General features: G+C 41.4%; 1 protein-coding gene across 1 annotated transcript in view; it reads right to left on the reverse strand.

Moving 5' to 3' along the window:
* LARGE1 (LARGE xylosyl- and glucuronyltransferase 1) overlaps nt 1-21,328 on the reverse strand; it is a 305,669-nt gene that overhangs the window by 32,437 nt on the left and 251,904 nt on the right. Inside the window, exon 10 of the mRNA XM_083700252.1 lies at nt 11,160-11,315. Coding sequence (XP_083556378.1) covers nt 11,160-11,315 — 156 coding nt within the window. The remainder of the gene's footprint in view (nt 1-11,159; nt 11,316-21,328) is intronic.

The raw sequence follows: 21,328 nt of genomic DNA on the forward strand, positions 1-21,328 counted from the left end.
CTAGAGATAAGCAAGAAATCATAAAGTTTGATAAAAGTTAAGATGTCTGTGTTTGTGTGCCTCCTTGGTATCTTAGGCTTCAGCACATTTAACTTCCAAATACCTCAGCAACTTTTTCGACTCAAGGCCTAACGCCTCAGATGCTGCTTCTGCTCACTCTGCTGAAGAGGATCCTTGTATTCTCTTTAAATTATGCCAAAGAGCAAGAATTAATGCAACTCATATTTTGAATAATTATAGCCTAATCTATGTGAAAGATGCATGCAATTAGTCTGTATCCTCAATGTGTCTACAGTGTTATTAAATTACAATGCATGACCAGAAAACTGGCAGGACATGAACAAATTTGCCAAATTATACACATATTAGTTATATACCCAAATTTATAATGAAATGCAGGTTCCAACCTATGCATTTGACTTGCCCTTTAAATGCTGTGTTTAGGCAAACATCTTCGTAACTTCTGTTCATGATATAAAGAAGTGTAAGAAGATTTTGATTTACAGTAGTACCTCAGGTTAATTACTTAATTCGTTCCGGAGGTCCTTAACCTGAACTGTTCCTAACCTGAAGCACCACTTTAGCTAATGGGGCCTCCTGCTGCTGCCGTGCCGACAGAGCACGATTTCTGTTCTCATCCTGAAGCAAAGATCTTAACCCGAGGTACTATTTCTGGGTTAGCGGAGTCTGTAACCTGAAGCGTATGTAACCTGAAGCATATGTAACCCGAGGTACCACTGTATAAGAACAAGCTTTAGATAAAGGGGACCGTGCAGCTGTCCAAGTAGTCAGTTTCTTCCTGATTGTACATATTAAGCTGGAATAATTTTAAAAGCCCTTGCAATCCTCCTTCAAGAATCCCCCTCCCCCCGAGAATGGTTTCACAGATACAGGTAGCAACTACTTTCATTAGTTTTTGAATAAAATAATGTAGAAGGTGTAAGAAATACAAAACAAAAAACTACCAAAGAGATACAGATTTCTACCAGCTCAAAAAGAAAATAAGAGGAGATAAAGGATATTTTCTAACTTAGTTATTTGGACAGTGAACTGGGGCATGCGTCTCACCTTCAGATCAGAGGAAACTGCTTTTGAGATGGACCTAGACTAGGGTTGGGGAATTTGTGGACTTCTAGGTGTCGTCCAACCATCTCGGGACGACAGAGGACGAGATGGTTGGACGGTGTTCTCGAAGCTACAAACATGAGTCTGGCCAAACTGCGGGAGGCAGTGGAAGACAGGAGGGCCTGGCGTGCTTTGGTCCATGGGGTCACGAAGAGTCGGACATGACTAAACGACTAAACAACAACAGGTGTTGTTGGACTGCATTTTTGTGAATCCCAGCCAGCTTGGTCAATGAACAGAGACATTAGAAACTGTAACCTAACAACATCAGTGGTGGAGGGTGACTCCCTGTCTGTGGCTTAGACAGACAGAATCCATCTACCTAGACAGTTGATTAGCTGCTCCTTGCTGTCTATCACAAAAAACCTTAAAGAAGAAGACACGATAGTCCGTGAAACAAATTCTACTGCATGAGGGCTGGTTTGCTGTACATGCAACCAACTGAAAGCTGATGTGACAAATTGCATATGTTCACCTTTTGACTGGTAGTCGCCTGCTACATTTGTTCTTCTATAGCCAGTTTCTAGCCTTTCAAAGTTCTCCAAGCAGCTTCATGATATATTAATATTTATACAAGCCATAAGGGAAAATGGGCCAAACGATTGCACAGCTAATTCTGAATATTCAAGGGGACTTTGGGTCTTCTACCTCCAGACAGCAGATCCTTGTGCACCATGCCACAAACTGAGGTGGTCTTTCAAATGCAGATTATAACACAACACAGCTTTCTCCTATTCAAAGGAGGAGGAGGAGAAATTTGCACTAGACATGCCCAAGTCAAAGGACAAGCTAAGCCTACCATGGCCAACCTTCTGTTTTAGAATTCTCAGTACGTTAATTAGCTACTAAAGCTGAAAACAACAACTCCTCAAAGAAATATTTATAGCCTGGGGGTCTTGTACAGAGTGGGCCCTACTATTAGGCTGAAGGAGGCAGCTGCCTTAGGCAGCTAGTTTTAGGTGACATGAAAGGGCAGCAAACTGATGGTTATTTAACTTATTACTGTACTGCATTTGTACTGCTGGGAAGGGAGAAAGGTGCTTGTGGGATTTTGTGCCTCAGGTGCCAAAATAACTTGACCAGCTTTGGGAACTGTGCACCCTGACACGGGAGGAAAAAGCTATCTGCTGCTCTGCCTCAGGCAGCAAAATGTCTTGAGCTGGCTTGCTTGTCCGCATGGACCTAATTGTGAGATTAAAGGCTGTCCTTGATGGATACAGTTATCTTTCAGTGCACAGTAACTTCCAACTTCTTTTGCAAATGGATTTTTTTAATTAGGGGAAGAAAAGCTTAAAACTCTCCCCCAACATCTCATAACAGCAACGAGCACAAATCTCCTTCTAAACCAGTTTAAGGTCTTGCACTTGCAGAGCTGCTCTTACTGCTCTAATTAACATGGCTCCCTCTTTTGAAAGGAGGATTATTATTAATGCCAGTAGGCGGTCTTAGTTTTACAGCTTATGGTGAAATACCAGGGAGGACGAGGTTTCTGAACCTTTCTGAATCTTCAGTAACTGCACAGAAGAGGGGCTGTTGACAGGTCTGGTATTTCTCTCCCCCAAAACACTGAGGCAGGACAAGTGCATCATCCGAAATTATCTCTTCCCAACAATTTACAAGCACAGGAACCCTGCTCTCTAGTCAACACTTCTGTCTCCTTCCCAACTTCCAGTACCGTTCAAACCACTGCATCCACAGCCCCTGCTATGCAGGGTGAAGAACACAGGAAGCTGCCCAGAACTGTGTCAGATCACTGGTCCATCTAGGTCAGTATTGTCAACACGAATTGGCAGTGTCTCTCCAGGGTTTCAAACAAGAGTCTCTCCTACCCTACACGGAGAAGCTGATGATTGAACTCAGGACATTCTGCATGCAAGGCAGGTACTCTACCACTGAGCTACAGCTGTTGGGGTAGAAAGTGGGTGGCATGAAGATTGCTGCACCAGCCTAGAAGTGGTGCAGTGATTGGGCTCATATCAGGCCTGGTGGCATCTTGTCACATCAGTGGAACTGGTTTGGGATCTAGGCTATTTTTGTCCCTCCAACTCAACATCCCCATAACGGCCTGTTCCAAGCTCTTCCACTTCCAGTGAGAATCTGGCTGGTGGCATTTTTTACCCACTGGGAAGGGAAGTGCTGTACTGATGGAGTGTCCCTTTGGCCACTCAGTTGGCAGTGACTGGATGGAGGCTGGATTAGCTAGCACAGCTGTGTAGGGAAACACCTCTGCCCAATCCAACCCCCCACCTCAAACAACAGGGCTTGGATTGCTCTGATAGCCACAGAACTCTGTGTTCCCTGTTCTGCATGGTTATAAACTTTCTCTCTCACACAGCAAGCATGCCGTGCTTTGCCTTTACAGCTTTCACTGTTTTCCCCCCCTATGGCTAGCCAAAATACATACTTGCTGTGGCTCTTCTGTGGCTATCCTCTCCCACAGAGGGGAAAGGGGACTTTTTTGTATGTGTGCCCATATACAAATAGTAGTGTCGGTTGTCTGCTTATATCAATTTAACTTATGTGGTTCTATGCTGTGTTTTTTATTTTTTTAAAAAACCTCAGCTTGCTGAAAGCAAACAAACCTTTGAATCAAGTTGAGCAATTTAGAAGTGCATATACAACCTTAGCTTTAAAAGCAAGTCTCCATTTGGGCTGCATTATTCCGAAGGAATTGTCCAGGAACTTCTATGGAGGAGCTGTTAAAATGTTCTGCATTCCAAAACAGGCTCTAGATAGGCAATGCTATTCCACTGGTGTGCAGAGACTAATTGCAACAGTATTTTTCGTCTTGTTGATCATGTGCTCCCAGGCACAGCAGTTAGCTGGTCTGAATTTATAATCGGAGTGGTTTCAGCAGCTTTTAATTTTCCTGCTGTTTCCTGCCCTCAGCTGCTGTGCTTTTAGTTCAGTCTCTGCTCTGAGCATCCCTACAGTACATTCTAAAGTTAAAGGATCTACCCTGCCTCATCCACATTTTCCAGGCTGCTCTTTGGAGACACTGAAAAGGAACCGTGAGGGGACCCCCATTTTGTGTGCCATTTCCAGGCCCAACTTCATGTTGTGCTTTGGTGGTTCTGCCTCTGGAACATATTTTGAAGTATGTGTTATGAGAAGTGATGCTAATCAGGAAGGGTGGTTGCCATGGTGACCGTGACATGAGTATTTGTGGATCCTGTTTTTGACCCCTGCCCACTAGCTACTATTCTACCACACAAGACTTTGGGGACAGAAAAAGTGACGCGAACAGCGACTTCAACCAATTCTTATATGATTATATTACATCCTTATTTACAGGTTATCTTGTAGGACACAGCCCTCACAAGAAGGCTTACATAATCAACCAGTATTTCCCCATCAGCTATTCCTTACTCAGGATAGGAAAGTTCCTCAAATGCCTACATTTTGGCAATTGTTCCCCCCCCCCAAAAAGCTACCATCCAACATGTTTGCACTAGACTTGAACAGAACTGAATAAATCCTCAAAACTCCATGTATAAAAATCAGATCCCTCAGTGGCTGGGCAATCAAGTGGCTGGGAGTTTTTCCCCTGGCACAGCTCTTTTTGGAGGAAATTAAGCATTCTTTGTTACTGGCAGGGTAATTCCCTTAAAACTGGTAACATGCAAGTTCTTTCAGTCACAAAACTGCTCCACCCTGCACCACAGCTTTTATCACTGCCACTGCTCTCAGTAGTTTTGGTGCTTCATCATATGAATGCCCCTGACAGAAGTCACTGTAAAAAGAAAAAAAGTGAATACGGAATGAATATGAGGCCTTTACTAGAGAAATTATATCTTGCCTTACAGCTTTTGCTGTGAAGTCACAACTGGGTATACTAAACATACTACAGAACAACCCTGCGCTTTACAAGTAGGTCCTCTGGTAATGGAATGCTGGACATAAACATTAAAGGCCTATAGAAAGCTCATAAATAAGATATTACAGTGTGCATTGCTTTTATGACTTTCATTGGAAACTTACTTTCAGCATTAAAATAAGAAGAGGCGGGGAAGAGTAGGATGAGACAGGCAACAATGCTTGATCTAAAGGCCACTAATCCTGCTGAGGTCCTTTCCACTTATTTCAAGGGCTGTAAATTCCCCCTTCCACATTTCATGCCATGCATGAGATATGGAGCAAATTAGTGCAGAACCCTTGTTAAATCTGGTGGCTCATTTAGCAACTGTGAAAGCAAAGTCACCAGATGACACGGGTGGTGCATCACATATATTAGGCAGCATAAAAAACCCTTCAATAGTTTCCATTTTACAGGCCCTGCACTTAGCACAAAACACTTATTTTTCTTACCATAATTTCCCTTTTTGTACCAAATGTGCTCCCCTGTTGCATTTGAACTAATGGTATCAGATCTCTCCCCTTCCCTCCATCTGTCCAAACCCAAGCATGCAAGTTCAGTTGCCACAACAGAGATTAAAAATATATATTTAATGTCAGGATACTCATATCCCTTCTCCATAGAAAGCAACTAAGCAGTAGAATAACCAAACTGTAAACATGAGGAAGGAAATAAAACATTATGAAGCCCGATAACAGTCACATGCTACAATAAGCTACCATTGACAAACATTTCCAGCATCTCTGCTCTGAAGTCAAGTATGTCATGTTCTTGGGCTTCTTCCCTTGATAATCTCTGCCATCTGTGTGCCTGTTATAACTAAAATGAATTCTTCAAGTAAGCTTTTCAGGACATTCCATCACATTAACTCCCAGATCTCAATCTCTCCTTATGTGTTGCTATGATCAGGTACTGGCAACTTCACACAGGGGGATGCTGAATTGGGTTTTCCCAAAGAAAGCTTGGTTTTAAAAATGTTAAACAGAGGGAAGAACTGTTTTGACATATAGGAATCTGTTGTTGTTGTTTTTGTTGACGACCAGCCCTTCACTATGAGGTCCCTGGGTGGGTTACAACATTAAAACACAGTATCAAAAACAGTGTAAAACAACTTACAGTCACAAAAACAACGTGGCTATTAAAAATTTCCACGCCAAGTATCAAAAGCCAGGGTAAAGAGGCGCCTCTTCAGCATTTGCCAGAAGCTGTGCAATGAAATGCCTATTTCTTGTAAGGAAGAATGTTTCAGAACAGGAAGGGGGAATTGGTGGCCCTCCAGATGTTGTTGGAAAAGAACCCTCATCAGTTCTGACTACCTGTGATGCTGGCTGGGGCTGATGGAAGCTGCATCCCAACAACACCTGGAGGGCCAGAGGGTCCCCATCCTATTTTAGATCTCAAATTTTACTGACAGGAAGAATGTACAAATTTAATACATAATAATAATAATAATAATAATAATAATAATAATAATAATAATAATAATAACAACTCTGAAGACAGCGTGAGACTTTGCTCTGCCCACCAAAATCAAGAAACATATTTCAATGGTAAGCAAAAGACTTGGTTTCAGAAATTAGGCCCCTGGTTTCCCCTGTTGTTGTTGTTTTTTAAATATTTACTTAAACTTCCAGCCTATCCTGTTTCAAATGCTTCTGATGTCAAACCATTACGTGAAAATGGTGTTCTATCCCTGGAGCCACTACAAAATCATTTTAGCATCTGTGAATGATCTCCTTCACCACAACCCACAGTACAAAAACTCAAACTAGGGAGGGAAATCACAAAAAGAAGAAACCACCAGCATGCAGCAGAATGCATAATATACAGGAGAAATGAGCTACTTTGCATACAGGCAAAAAACAAGGAGCATAAGGAAAAAACTATAAATCTAATTTATGCTCTCTGTAATGCCTCTTCTTAACACTAGTGTGCTGTAATGAGGCCAAAGCATAACTGAGGGCAGTATGAAACCTATTGAACTCCATTAGGTATTTAACAGATATTTGCATTCCAAACAAGCTCTCTTAATTACAAATTAAATTCTAAATGCAATACCTCTAATAACATGGAGTTGCTAAGTTGTAATAGCTTACATATTGAAATGACCCCTTGAGGGTAAATTCTGAGACAGCCAGATTGCAAGTGACAGGCATAAGCCATTGATCTTGTAAACAATGAAAGCTACCATTCAACCAACCCTCAAATTATCTGAGGCAGAGCTGTTTTAAATCCTGTACTAGTATTTTCTCTTGTGTGGGGCTAGCCTGCCCACTGGGCAAATGTAATTTCCACCCCTCCCAGCACCAGAACTACAAGGAATGCCAAGCAGAACATTTTGGCGAATTGGCACTAACATTCCCAGCGGGAACATAGGAAGTGCCTTATTACCCTAGTTCCCACCCAGATCATGATGAGAGAGGCTCTTACTTGAGAGTAAGGAAGAGATCTTCATTGAGACAAATAAGATATACAAGCTCAGCAAAATTTAGTGATCACAATAGCAGCTACGCTCAGGTTAGCTTCCAGGAAATGAAAGGTTAGCCAGGCTAGAAGCAGCAGGTCAAGTCCAAGGAGTCAAAGATCAGGGAAAGGAGGCCAGAACTGCACAGGAAAAATGGAGTTGTCTCAATGGGGTGCAATACCCACCTGCCAAGCTTTTAAAGGTGGGCCAAGGGTGCCCACTTGCAAGGCTCTTGTTCCCAGGTCTCAGCCCCCCCGGTCATTCTCCTGGTTTTCCTTCTTGTCCATCTTAGTCTGCCATTCCCGAGCCTGGTGATGCCTCAAGACTCATGACAGGACATTGGTCTATCAATCTCAGTATTTTCTACACTGAGTGGGAGGTGCAAACCAGGGTGTTAAACAGGAGATATTCCTCACCCATCCCTGGAGATGCCAGGGACTTTTTGCAGGCAAAGCAAAACAGAATGACAGCCCTTCTCTTGTAAGGAGCAGCCTCCATATGTGCTGCTGCCATCTATCTCTGAGCGTATTCTTTATTGTCTTACCTCCCCCAACTCAACTTGATCGTTTGCTTTTTGGAAAAGGGAAATATTACATTGAATGAATGAATGACATTTGTATTCCATTCCATTCCATAAAGTTACCTCTGTGCTAAGGTATGCTACATAAGAGTGCTGTTAGCCAAGCTTCTGAAACATGGGGACAACTGACTTCAACTGGAAGTAGAGCATTCTGTGTCACTGGTCCCATGCTGAGGAATACTCTTCCAGCAAAGATTTGGCCAGCATCCTTGCTGCTAATTTTCAGACTTCTCTTCAAGCCTATCCAGTTGTGCTAAGTTTCTCAAGGTGAGCTAGTCCTTTTTATCTTGTACTTGCCTATTTTGTTGATATTTTATATGAGAGGGCTATCTGTATATGTTTTAAAATAAATGAAATAAAAATAAATACATTGCAAGGCTTCCCTACTTGGTACGCTGGTAGTCTGTGTTAACAATTTATGGCAAGTGACACAGTGGAGACTATAGGCTCACAACTAGAATTGCCATTTAAAGGAACAGCCCCCCCTTTCTCTCCGTGGTTTTCAGATGTTAAGTTTTCAGACTTGCATTCTAAATGTTGTTCACGTAGTTGGAAAGAGTTCTTTTTAAAATTGCAGGTTTTGTAAGGTATTTTGAAATATCTACTTAATTTCTTCTCTGTGTTGTTAGGAACACCTTTTAAGATATAAATAAAACTCCTCCTCACTTTATTGCAACTAAGAAAGGAGTACATTTATTGCTGGAATGCACTGAACAGAAACTGAAAGGAACCAGTGAGCGAAAATAAACTTAGAATAAAAATAATGATGAATTACAGAGGCCTCATTGGAATATATTGCGATAAAAATGAGATTTTGCTTCCAATTTTAACCAACCACAGCAATGGAGGATTATGTCCAAACCTAGCCAGATTATGGTTAGTCTTCATGGAGTGAGGAAATAAGCCAGCTTCAAACCATGGTATGTGAAGCTGGCTTGCTTCCATAAACCATAGCTAAAATCAACTGCAATTTATGGTTCGGAGACATTAAGATAAACAGTAGTTAACTGAAAGTTTATAATCTTGTTCTCATGGTCACACTGACATAGGAGAAGGGAGCATATGAGCTCCAGGCTTGTATATTTTACGTCTAAACTGGGCCAGTGTGTTTGAGAGTTTCTTTGTTTTTTTTAAATGAAGTGAGAAACTGTAGTTCTATCTCGTAAGTTACAGTTGTGTGTGTGTGATGTGATGCTTGAACTGGGGGAGTATATCTAGAGGTATATGTAATTACCCTTGATTTTCAGATATGAAATTATGCACAATAGTTAGCTTCATGAGTTCTAAAGCAACATGACCGTCTCTTTAAGAAGTCAAGAAGAGAAGGAAAATAACTCCAAAGGGGCGGGGTGGGGTGGAGAATCAACAGTGCTCCCTCCAATTGCAAGTACAGATGCCTGGCCAGACTGGCATCTGAATCTTACACTGGTGACAGCACAGCCTCTTCCACTGCACCCGAGGGCAGAAACCTAGCTTGGGGGATGCAGGGCAAACAACAGAGCACACATAGCTCTGTCTGGCTACTGCTTCCCAATTCCCAGCATATGCTGCTTCTAGAGGCATCCACCTCACTTTGCCTAATGATAAGGCTGGCCCAGGCACAGAGTAATAGATCTTCACTCTATGGTTGGTAAGAACCTTTTCATTTTCATTTTGCTGAGAGTTGTGAAACTCCACATGCTCAGAGTAGTGCTCGTAGTCCACAAAAGGTTATGCCATAAAATTTTGTTAACTTTTAAGATCCTACAGGACTTAATTTGTGGCACCTAATTTCATTGGGGGTGTTTGTGTGTCTTATTTTGGGAACTGCACCAGGACCCCCAACTACCCTAATTCAGCCTTGCATTTATTCACCATTTGTTTGAAGTGTGACCAGCTATATACATAGAGGAAGCCTAAAAGTAATTGTTCAGTATGTATTCCTCTGCCACCAGCAAAGCCCTCTTCCTCACAGGGTGGTTGTGAACATAACACAAACAACAGTTATAAACTATCGTGCATATTAAATTGCAGAATTTAGGTAATGAGGAATTTTGGGGTGCCCAAACCCCTTTTCTTATAGGGGCACCTAAAATTATTTGCCTACCTTGTTTCTGCTAGTGAATTCTCTTGTAGGTGGCTTTGCAAAAGTCTGATTTAAATGCATCATGCAGTAAATCCTGCCTCTAACATTTTAAACAAATTGATACTGCAAACACAAAAGAACACACCTTTATATATAAATATCCCCGCATTTAACTTAAAAAGGACCACTTTGCCTGAGGGATTTGAATTGCAAGTTTTGTTCTACTTGTGCTGAACACTGCTATTGTGCTTCATAGGTACATGGAAGGAGGAAGAACTCAGCATATAGCTATTACGGAAGGAAACTAGCTGTAATTTCAAACAATTGCCCACAATAATTGCACCTTCAAATGCTTTCCCATTATACAGCTTGCAATATATATGCAGAAATACAAAGACACATAACTTTTCAAAAATATAGGTCTAGCTACTTCCATCTCTTCATCATTTCAACAATGTAGACTATTGAGATTGGGGGACGTTTTGTGAATCCAGTCTCTTTTCCATTGCATTTCTACTTGGGACTGGGCAGGGAAAGAATCATAACTTAACGACCGATCACATGCTCTGTGTGCAGAAAGTCCCTGGTTTAATTCCCAGCCTCTCCCATTAGAAGAATTTCAGGTATTAGGGCTGGAAAATTCCTTGAATAGCTTGTGCCAGTCAGAGGGAAAGGAGGGTGGTAGAAAGTGAGAGACAGGATGCCTCACCTACTATTGGCTTTGGCTTGGCATTCACCAACAAATTACCCATGAAGACGCAAGGCCCATGGCAGAAAAGGGTTCCCCACACCTGCTTAAGGATACTGGAGATTCTACCCCTTTTCTTGATATATTTGTAAAATAATCTGTGGGAGTCAAGTCTGAATGACTGTTATGAACCAGTCTGTAGGTATCTGGGAAAGCTATCCTCTGAAAGTTGATAGAGAGAGAGAGTAAGAAAGGCAATGGACTCTACAACAAACCTGTACTCTTTCACCTGGGATACAAGCCTCCCTCCCTCCAAGTTGCACAGGTCCATGCAAAACAAAAGCCCCGCCACCATCTTTATGCCACATGCTTCCAACTTACATTTTCGCTGTTGACATCAGCCTCACTGGGGCATCCAAAGAGTTCCCGCCTCAATAAATTCCCGTCATACTCTAGAAATGTCAGGTAGAGGTTGCGGAAAAATTCAACGTGCTTGTTCTTTACTCTCAGCTTTTTGGGTGAGTTCCAATGGATCACCTAGGAGGGGAAAAAACAAAGCAGGCATTCCCGTCGTGAAAACGCAGCCACATTTGCCTGCTGCCTTTAAGGAACATCTTTCTCACTATTGTTACAATCAGTTTACTTCGTCCTTTCTCAGTGTTGGAATCTGAATGAGGATTGGAGTAGGTGGGCACTATTTAGGGTCTTCCACAATTACCTTTTCTTCAAGGAAGCTAGAGAACATGAAGCAGTGGGAAAACATCCCTATCGAACAAGGACATACAATAGGACTCTATCTCATACTCCTGCATCCTTACAAACAGAGATGCATAACTTGAAGGCTTGCTGGGATGTGAATTTTCTGGAAAAGTTTGAATTTGAAAATTCAAGATTAGTTTGCACTGGAAATATTTTTTTCCCCTGAGTGATATAACTTAGCATGCTTATTTTACTTGCATTGAGTAAACAAAGCCAAAACTTTTGAAACTGTCAAGCTTGCCTAATGTTTAGTTGCAGTTGGCACCCATCCCCTGCTACTAATGAACTTATGAATTGGAAAAACTTTCTGCAGGAAAAAAAATTAAGCACTGGGAAATTTTCTTCTCCACACTGCTGAAGTCTTGTGCTGCATTGTGCATGAATACCGTGTCCTGCCAGCTTCAACAGCTCACCTACTGTGTCTTCAATAGAGGCCAGGCAGCCCATTTAAAAGGTGTCACCCCACCATTCCCTACCCCCAGCCCAATCAACAAGCCACCATTCATTCTGCTTTGGCAACGTAATGGGGAGATGATAATAGGGTGAGAATTAAAGGCCCTGAAGAAAAACCTCCAGTGGGGATCAAGAAGTGACAGATTGGAACAAATTCATTTTATGGAGATTACATTTTAGGCATAAAATGGATTCTTTGTTTCAAGCATTAGCTTCTATGAATTCCAAAGAGGCCAAGATGTGTGTATGCATGGAGGAAGGGGGAGAGAGAGGATTTTGTTGGGAACTCTTCCAAACTGGGGCTCCTGAAGGCTTTGTACATCCATTAGAGAAATTACATGTAGGGGCGGCAGCACTCTGAGCAGCAAAAAAATTGCCAAGAGCTGAGTAAGCAGTGGCTGCAGTGCTGTATCACAGCTTTATTTAACTTCCTCGTGGCACTTCTTATTACTAATCTGAAAGCATCTTCCTTAGGCAATGAGACCAAACCTATTTGGAATTTCAGACTGTCGACTATGCAGCAAGGCCAAAACCCAACCGCTGAGGGATAAAACGAGCTATATAAACAAAAACAAGAAGAAATGAAGTCATCTCAAATCACTTAGAATCGTACGCTACCTATGTTCTCCAGTTTCCTTGAAGAAAGGCTTAACTGTGGAAGACCCTAAATGGTACCTCCCCACTCCAATCCTCATTCAGAATGTGATGCTGGCTAAAACTTTGTCTGTTTGTAAAAAGGGATGATTTTTGCTGCTTATGTGGAGTGTCTAGTTTTAGCTCCAAAATACCAAGTCTCCAAGTGGTGCAGTGGGATGGTCATGTAATATGGTACAGCGAAATTGTTTGCTGGTCTGCACTACATTCAAATCGTTCCATGTGAATCACCCCTGGAGAAATAGGCTCACCTTTTTTAACTCATTGCATAAAACCTAAAAAGCAGAGTGTGTTAAAGTATTACTGAAATGAAGTTGCCTTCCTTGGTGGAAGCAGAAAAATAAGTGAATGCAAGCAAACAGCTTTAGAAGGATGCAAGTAAGTGATTTTGCCCAAATGGCAAAGGATGGGAATTATTGATCACCTAAAAGGTGGGGAGGAAGACTATTTTAAGAACACAAAGGAGAAAACGAGGAAGGGAAAAGTAAGAACATTGCTATCATTTCAAGCTATAGTCCTCAAAACTAGAAGATAATTTCCTTTTCCAGTGTTCTCAGCAGAGCCTGACTGACTGCCACAAATTTTCAACCTGGGATTCGGAACTGAGCCAGTACGTAGCTATTACTAATTATGATCAAAACAGCCATTCTTAAAACCAGTCTTTTAAAGAGCAATTTCCTGTTATTGGAGCAAACTGGGTTTCAACCCTGAAAAATAAATTCTGGCAGTTTATTTGTTCAGAACTTTGAATGTTGCTAGAGCGGATTTGCCAAGCTCTACAGGAAAACCAGCCATCAGACAAGAAGAGGAGAATGGTAGAAAAATAAAGGTTTTCGTTCAGTTGGATCCATCCACTCCACTCTTCTTGCTTCAGTAGAGTAGATCTAGAACCCATTTTTCTGACCTTGCAGGCAGCTACAATCAGAGCTGTGCACACATGGCCTTCCAAAAACTCACCGCCATCTTTGCAGGCAGAGAAATTGTGGGGATCATTTCACTGAGTTTCTCCAAGGGAGTAGAACTTATACAATAGTTTCTAGGGGTTGGGCCTCACCATTAGCAGAGGCATTAATGCTGTTGGTGTAGCATTATGCTAGGGCACTCTGTGTGGGGGGAGAAATTGCAGGGGAATGAGAAAAAGAAAAAGAGAGACAGAATTTTTCCTCAACTCAGCTCTAAACAGATTGTATTTATTTGGGGTCTGGAAATCCATTTGTAGTGCATACCTCTGAGGACCAAAATGGTCTCTGGAAGCATGAAGCCCAAACTGAGTTACAGATACTGTAAGCCCTGAACGGTTGGCATCTTTTAGATTTGTGGGTGTACTATGGCCAGTCTAGATATTTGTATTTGTCAACCTCAACTCTCCAGGCAGCTGTAAATTGAAAAGTTTTCGCATTTCCAAAAGCTAGTGGGTATCAAGAACTTGATATTCATGATTTAATCGGAGCTGAAATGTGTGTCAGGAATCTGTATGTGAACAGATGTCCAAGAGAGCCTGGACTGGGTTGAATGAAAGTTGAATGGAATTGAATAGTGTCCAGAATTTTTTTCTTTGAAGGATAGGCAGGTGTTAACATGGTTAAAGGACAGGAGGAAACAACCAAATTTTTAGTAGTGCAGGGGCTGTTGTTGTTGTTATTATTATTATTATTATTATTATTATTATTATTATATTTTGTAATTAACACCCCTCCTTTAATTTCTGCAAACACAGTAGGTGTGTTAGCTAGGAATGAAATTACAGGATGAACAATGACAAAAATCAAGATATAATAAATGCTGCAAAATCATTTAGTGCTTGAGGTGCTTAGTTCAACCAATAAAAATAAATGATCTGGCTGGAAAGATAGCTGAGAAAGTGCAGTTCATTCTTTTGTATGGAGAAAGACTGGCAGGCTAGACTACAGGGATGGGAAACTGTGGCCCTTTGGATATTGTTGGATTCCAGCTCCCAACATTCCTGACCATTGGTTATACTGCCTGAGATGGATGGGAGTTCTAGTCCAACAACCAACACACCCTTAGCCTTTAACACTGGACAAGTCTTCCTATATCTGCAAGTTGTGTGGATATTACAACAAAGCATGAAGTGGTCCCGAATCATTCCAATCATATTCCAGTTTCCAATCCATCAGAAAAAGATTTCCCAGAATTGGAAATCAATGATGCATGGATTTGGGAAAAAGATTGCATGGAAATGGCTCATTACTGGTACTCCATTGTTCAGGATTACTGTATGTTTTGTTGTAACAAACACTTGAGTCATATTTTTCAGGCTAATTTTGTATAACCTACTATAACAGTTGCGGGGAAGGGGGTATTGTTTTGTTTTGTTCTGTTCTTGTTTTACTGTGTATTTTGTGTTTCTTATCTAGTATTTTTATGTAGTGTACACTTTTATGTACACTTTTCGTAAATTCATTAAGCACCCCACTGCACAGGTTATTGGGCTGGACCCAAATGCAAATTAAGAGCTGTTCATGAGTAACTGCACAGAACTTCAAATTCATTTATTTACAAATGAATGTGCTGCAGAACTGCAGCCTATTTGAAACCAATATACATAATTAAATCCTAATTCGGCTGAAGTCAATACTACAGTTACACATTTCAAATTCAAGAACTCTCAGTACTGGAGGACACTGAATTTTAACTCAGCATTTCCATCTTAAACCCACAGAATCATAAGCCCTTTACTACTAAATGCTCAAATAGAGATTGGGAATACTTGCATCCCAGATCATGGCAGGCTCATGCACATTTCTGAACTAACACTGTCTATTTTATTTTTGTTTATTTACTGCATTTATATCCCACCCTTTTCACCAATGAGCTCAAAGTGGCACACTTGGTTCTCTTCCTCCTCATTTAATCCTCACAACAACCCTGAAAGGTAGGTTAGGGTGGGAGGCAGTGACTGGCCCAAGGCACCCAGTGAGCTTCCTGCCTGAGTGGGGATTTGAACCCTGGTCTCCCACGCTGTGCCGTGCTGGCTCTCTCATATATAATATGACATTAAATATCAAACACCACCTATCTACAGATACATATAAGACCAAAACTGTAATGTGTTATTTTTCACTTATAAACCCCCAACTCAGCTAGCCTTACCTTCTGAGAAATTCAAAAAAATACGGCTAATTTCTATTTGTATTTGTCATGTTAACTGCCTTAAAGGGCAAATACTTCTTAAAGGTCACATGCTACTTAATTTGAGAAAATAAGATGGCCTTTTCAATACTATTGTTTCCCCCTCGCTTAGGTTTTATCAGAGAATATGCAGTTATTCTTTTAGTTTGTCTACTTCTTTTTTGAAATGTTAAGGCTGCAATCCTATACCCACTTGCTTGGGAGTTATTCAGTGAGGCTTACTTCCAAGTAGACATGTAAGGTGAATTACAGTTGCATTGTAAGTTGAATATGAATTTCCCACCGACTAACATAAATATAGTACACTGTCTACCACTGATAAATTGTATAGTACAGCGGTGGTAATTATGTTTTGGTAACTATGAAACCGGAATAGTGTAGCAGTCAAGAGAATGAGTGGAGAGTCTTAAGTTCATATTTCAGCTCAGCTGTTAATTTGCTGGTGGCCTCCCCAAACAGCCTGGCCATGGAAATGCCGTCAATTGAAAATATACCTTGTATGAAGAGAGCAGTCCTTCAATGAGGAACTGAGCTTATCGCGGTGCTTGGATCAAAGACATGAGGAGCCCAGTTTTGGACAGAAGGGCTCCATTAACATTTTTCAGCTACCACGATTGTTTTGCTAAGCTAGAGAGTTTCCAGGACACCATTGCAATGAGTCAGCTCGGTCTTGAGTTGCAGTTGGACTTGCAAGAGGTTTAGCAGGTGAAAAATGTTTGAGGTGAATCTGAAATGACTGTTTTGGGTTAAGGCCTCTGAAAAATGCAAATATTAGCAGACACGTTTCACCAGGTTGTTCCAGTTTGGAAAACATGGCCGAGGAAAAAAAGGGTGACTCACATCCAGCTAGTTCATTTTTCATATGGAGAGATTTGATTAGGATCACAATCCAAGCATCTGTTGGTTCAACATAGATTACATTCAAACTGATTGCAAATGCCAGGCAATGTATTTCTGGGGCATTTTTTTTTATATATATATAAATAAGAAGTTAAATGAATTTCTGTTGAACTATCCATTCTTCTTACCCCCACAAAAGAAAACTATGTCTTCTCTCATGATTTTGAATGTCCAGAATATCTATGTTGTATCCTTGACAACCAGCAAATTCTCTTGCCTGACTCACTCAGTGAGGTCACAACTCATTGTTGGGGAAAATCACAATTCATTAACTTGTTGTATAGGATTTCACTGCTGTGTGGTCTTTGTCAAAATGCTGCAACTGAAAATTCATTGCACAGAGAAAAACACATTATTGCTTGAAATGTAAAGAATCTAATCTGAATGTAGTCTCTATCCAAAAGTGCTGTTGAGTGAGAATTAAATAGGACCTGCTGTATCCTACTGTATACACTACAGCAGGGGTAGCCAAGTTGGTGCTTTCCCTATGTTGCTAGACTACAACTCCCATCATCCATGGTCATTGGTCATGCTGGTTAGTGTTGCTGGGATTTGGAATTCAGCAGTATCTGCAGGGCATCACATTGGCTAATCCTGCCCTCTATCAATGTACATAGTATGAGTTTAATGTACCGAATTGGACTGAATATAAGCCACACTTTTTTTTCCAAATTCTGATCGTGAAAAGTTAAAGTGTGGCTTATATTCATGACCTTACGCTGCTGTCAAAGCGGTGTGGCTCCCCCCTAAAAAGCAGCCCAGTAACACGGGGCAATGGTGCACGTCCTGTCCGCCACTCCCAAGCCTCCCCCAAGCCGCCAAATTTTAAAGGTGCAGCTTATTTGTGGGTGTGGCTTATATTTGGGCCAATATGGTAGATAATTTTAATGTTTTCGTTTTCTTTTGTAAACTACTTAGAGGTTTTATTATAGTCAAGTGATATGCAAATGTTGTTAAATGACTAAACTAAAATAAAAATTATCTCAACACCTCCTGCCAGCTATTATGCTATCTCACCATTCCCTAAGATGTGAAATACAGTCATACCTTGGGTTGAATACGCTTTGAGTTGAGCACGTTCGATTTGCGCTCCACGGCAACCCGGAAGTAACGGAGCACATTACTTCTGGGTTTCGCCGCTTGTGCATGCGTAGACACTCAAAATGACGTCGCGCGCATGCACAGAAGCGACGAAAAGTGACACGTGCGTGCGCAGATGTGCCGTCACTAGCTACGTTTGCTTCTAGATGTGAGCAGGGTTCTGGAACAGATCCTGTTTGTATCTAGAGGTACCACTGTACTAGAAGCTATGTCTAGGCCAGCCTTCAGCAACTTCCTCCAAATAACTATAGCTCCTATCACCTGCATTGGGTGACAGCCCCATATTGAATACAGTGTCTAGTCCTGCTCTGAGAAACGGCAGGGGAAATTGTGTCTCTTCATTCAAAACAAGACAGATGTTGTCAGAGTAAATGCAAAAGATGGCAGTACATGGTGTGTCAACAATGGCAGTAAAGACCAGGAAGCTTCCTTTGCCAGGAGTGCTGGGCAAGGTGAGCAGGGGGTGGATAGTTTGTGCCTGTGTCCTTGGTAGCATTCTCTAGATGTTTGTCAGCGGAACTGACTGCTGGAGAAAGAAGTCTACTTGCTGCTTCATCATTAGGACAATGTATCTATTAGGTTTAAGCCATCTTAGATCTTGAGTTGGGAGCATAGAGGAAATTGTTTCCAAGGTATGGTGAAAAAGACTATAAATCTGAAGACAGATGACAAAAAAGAGGGGGTAATATTTTAATTTACTTGGTTGGTTGATCACTACAAATTAACAGACTGTCTTAATTATCCATATCTCCTTATCTCCTGTTCGCTGTGATCCAATAAATATTTTCCGCATGCAACAACCCACTCACTCCCATTCAAGTGGAGCATTTTAAATCAGATGTTCAAGATAAGCTTGACTCATCTGAATCGAAAAGTTTCTCTACTCCTCATATATGTGGAGCCTCCAGTTTCATAATTCCTGCTGGGTACACAACAGCTGTGATACTCCTATTGCACACACAAGGCTATTTTCTTCTACCACTACTGGGGGCAACAGGAGAGATCAGTCCACTACTTAGCAGCTACATAGGTCTATCGCCCAAGATTGTGAAAAGAGCAACAGAGAAGTGCACCCATAGCAGAACAACAGCCATTTATGAGGACACCTGAAGTCTGAAACATAAAGTTGGGTCACTGCAATGATGAAAATCCCCAAACTTCAGTGACTTCCAGGTCAAATGGAATTAAATGGATGCCTTTTCAGTTTGATAGGAATAATTTGGTTCCATCTGATTTGAGCAATGCAAAGGCCAGGTCCAGCTCAGTTTGGAATTTAAAATCTCCTTCTGTGTTTCCTTCTTCCCACACCATTCTTCTTAATCCTCTAACACCAATGTATACAATTCATCTTTTTCTCTTCCACCCACTGGAGGCTTCTGCTACATTTTTCTTCACTCCAGTCCTATTCAGTATAAAATACATAATGTGCCAAATATACTGTATTGTGCCATTTATTTTAAATGTCACTGGAACTTCCTAATTTCCAGGTTGTTGTTTTTTAAAATCCACCCTGTGCTAAATATGTCAGCCACATTTTCTCCCTAAGGACTACATGCATAGGCTGCTAATATGTGTTTGAACCAGGGATCCTGGCTTAAAACAAATTCTGGTTTCATAAACCATCGTTTGGCAATGGCTTGTTAAAAACAACAACACCATAGCCAAGTTTGCTTTAAAGTAAAACCCTGATATGAATTAAATGCTAAGCCAGGATTCTTTACAAATTAGACTAAATTCTGCCAAAGTCTTCCTCTCGGCTATGCAGGATGAGCAGAAGGGATGGGGAAAGAACATGTATCTGATGCTTCATTCTGGCTTGTCTAGGTATGTTCACAAAGCACTAAACCATCAACATTATGTGGGAATCTGCCTCAGCTCCAGATTTTGGAGGGTCCATAGGACCCACTCCCACAGTGAGTCCTGCTCCTTCTCTTCTTGATTATTGATACCACTTGCTTACTGTTAGGCAGTGGGCCAATGATCAAGCAGGCAGTGGCATCTACTGATCTTCCTTCATCCACTGCTCCACCACTGACTGAGCCAGAATAAGCAGCTGGTGAACAACCAGGCTGCAGTGGTGAAGAGGAGATACAGGTTGAGATGCCTTTTATTAATGGGTCCTCTGCTGGGCTGTTGGCCCTTGGCAGATGCCTGACCATGCCAATTCTGGTCCTGACCTTGGTCCTGAAGCCAATTAGTGACAGGTAGAATTTGCTTCGCAAGTTGGAAGTAGGGCAATCAAAGAGTGAGATCTGTCTCGAATGCAACGATCAATCCAACTTAAAGTAGTCAACAGGAATCATTCCTTAAGCATTAAGAATTTTAGACTGTAGCTATCTATTTTGGAAATAGTCTATGACCTGCTTTTTGTTTTAAATCAAGGACTCAGATTTTGTAGGCGCAAACTGCGGGACTGCTCATATGTTAGCCTACCATTCACTAAACTGTCACTATGATGCCGACACAGTTTAGTGAATAGTCTATTTCCAAAATAGATAGCTACAGCAACAACAAAGCCTAAACAATAGTCCAGCTCAAGAGTCTGTTCAGCAGCCTCAGCTTTTGTAGCTGGAGTCAGTCCAGACTATTGCCTAGCTGCACCATTGGTTCATAGTACAAACAAGGAAGAGGTTATTCCACTTCCCCCCACACCAACAGAATACAGGAAGGGCAGGAATTATATTAGCTGTTAGAGGCTTCACTTAGAAAGAGGCTGCATTTGTTTAAGAGACCATTTGGCTGTGAGTCCTGGAAGACCTCCTCCCTGCCTTGTGGGCCTTTTCCATCTGGCCTGGGAAGGCTGGGACTGGACTGACTCCAGCTACAAAAGCTGAGGCTGCTGAACAGACTCTTGGGCTGGACTATTGTTTAGGGTTTGTTGCTGCTGTTATTGATATTATTATTTTTTTGTATCTTTATTTTAGATCTTATTATGATTTGTGTGGAAATTGTTTCAATTTGGTTGTGTACTTGATTATTGTTTTTGTGTTACGTTTGCAATTATGTGATTTTTTTTCATGTTGTAAGCTGCCTTGAGCATGGTTTTAACTATGGAAAGGCAACATACGAATAAAATGATGGAAGGATGAAGGATGTATTTTATCCATGCAAGCGCCAGTGGATTAGCTTGTGCACAGCAGCAATCCCACAATGATTTGCATGCATCAACATTTCTTTTCTGCATTTGGGAAGCCCTACTGCAGATGGCACCCTATTGCTGCTTGGTAAAATTCCCTGCATAAAACAACTGTGCTTTTATGCTAAATACAGTACATTTTATTTAATCCTTTCTACCCATTTCCAGAAGGCAGAAGTGCCACAGGCTGGATCCATTCACCTGAAAAGGCTGAAGGTGATAACAGGTTCAAGATAGTTCTGTTTCATCTCTACATGTAGCCACTTTTAAGTGACTGAGGCTGTGACCCTATGCAGGCTTACAGGGAAGTGAACCCCACTGACCGACAAATTCTGAGTAAAGGTGCATAGAATTGTGCATTAATGTGTCCAAAGCCCAAGTATTGGCATTTACA

The sequence above is a fragment of the Podarcis gaigeae genome, assembly GCF_964106915.1.
Source record: "Podarcis gaigeae genome assembly, chromosome: 10".
Classification (NCBI taxonomy): domain Eukaryota; kingdom Metazoa; phylum Chordata; class Lepidosauria; order Squamata; family Lacertidae; genus Podarcis; species Podarcis gaigeae.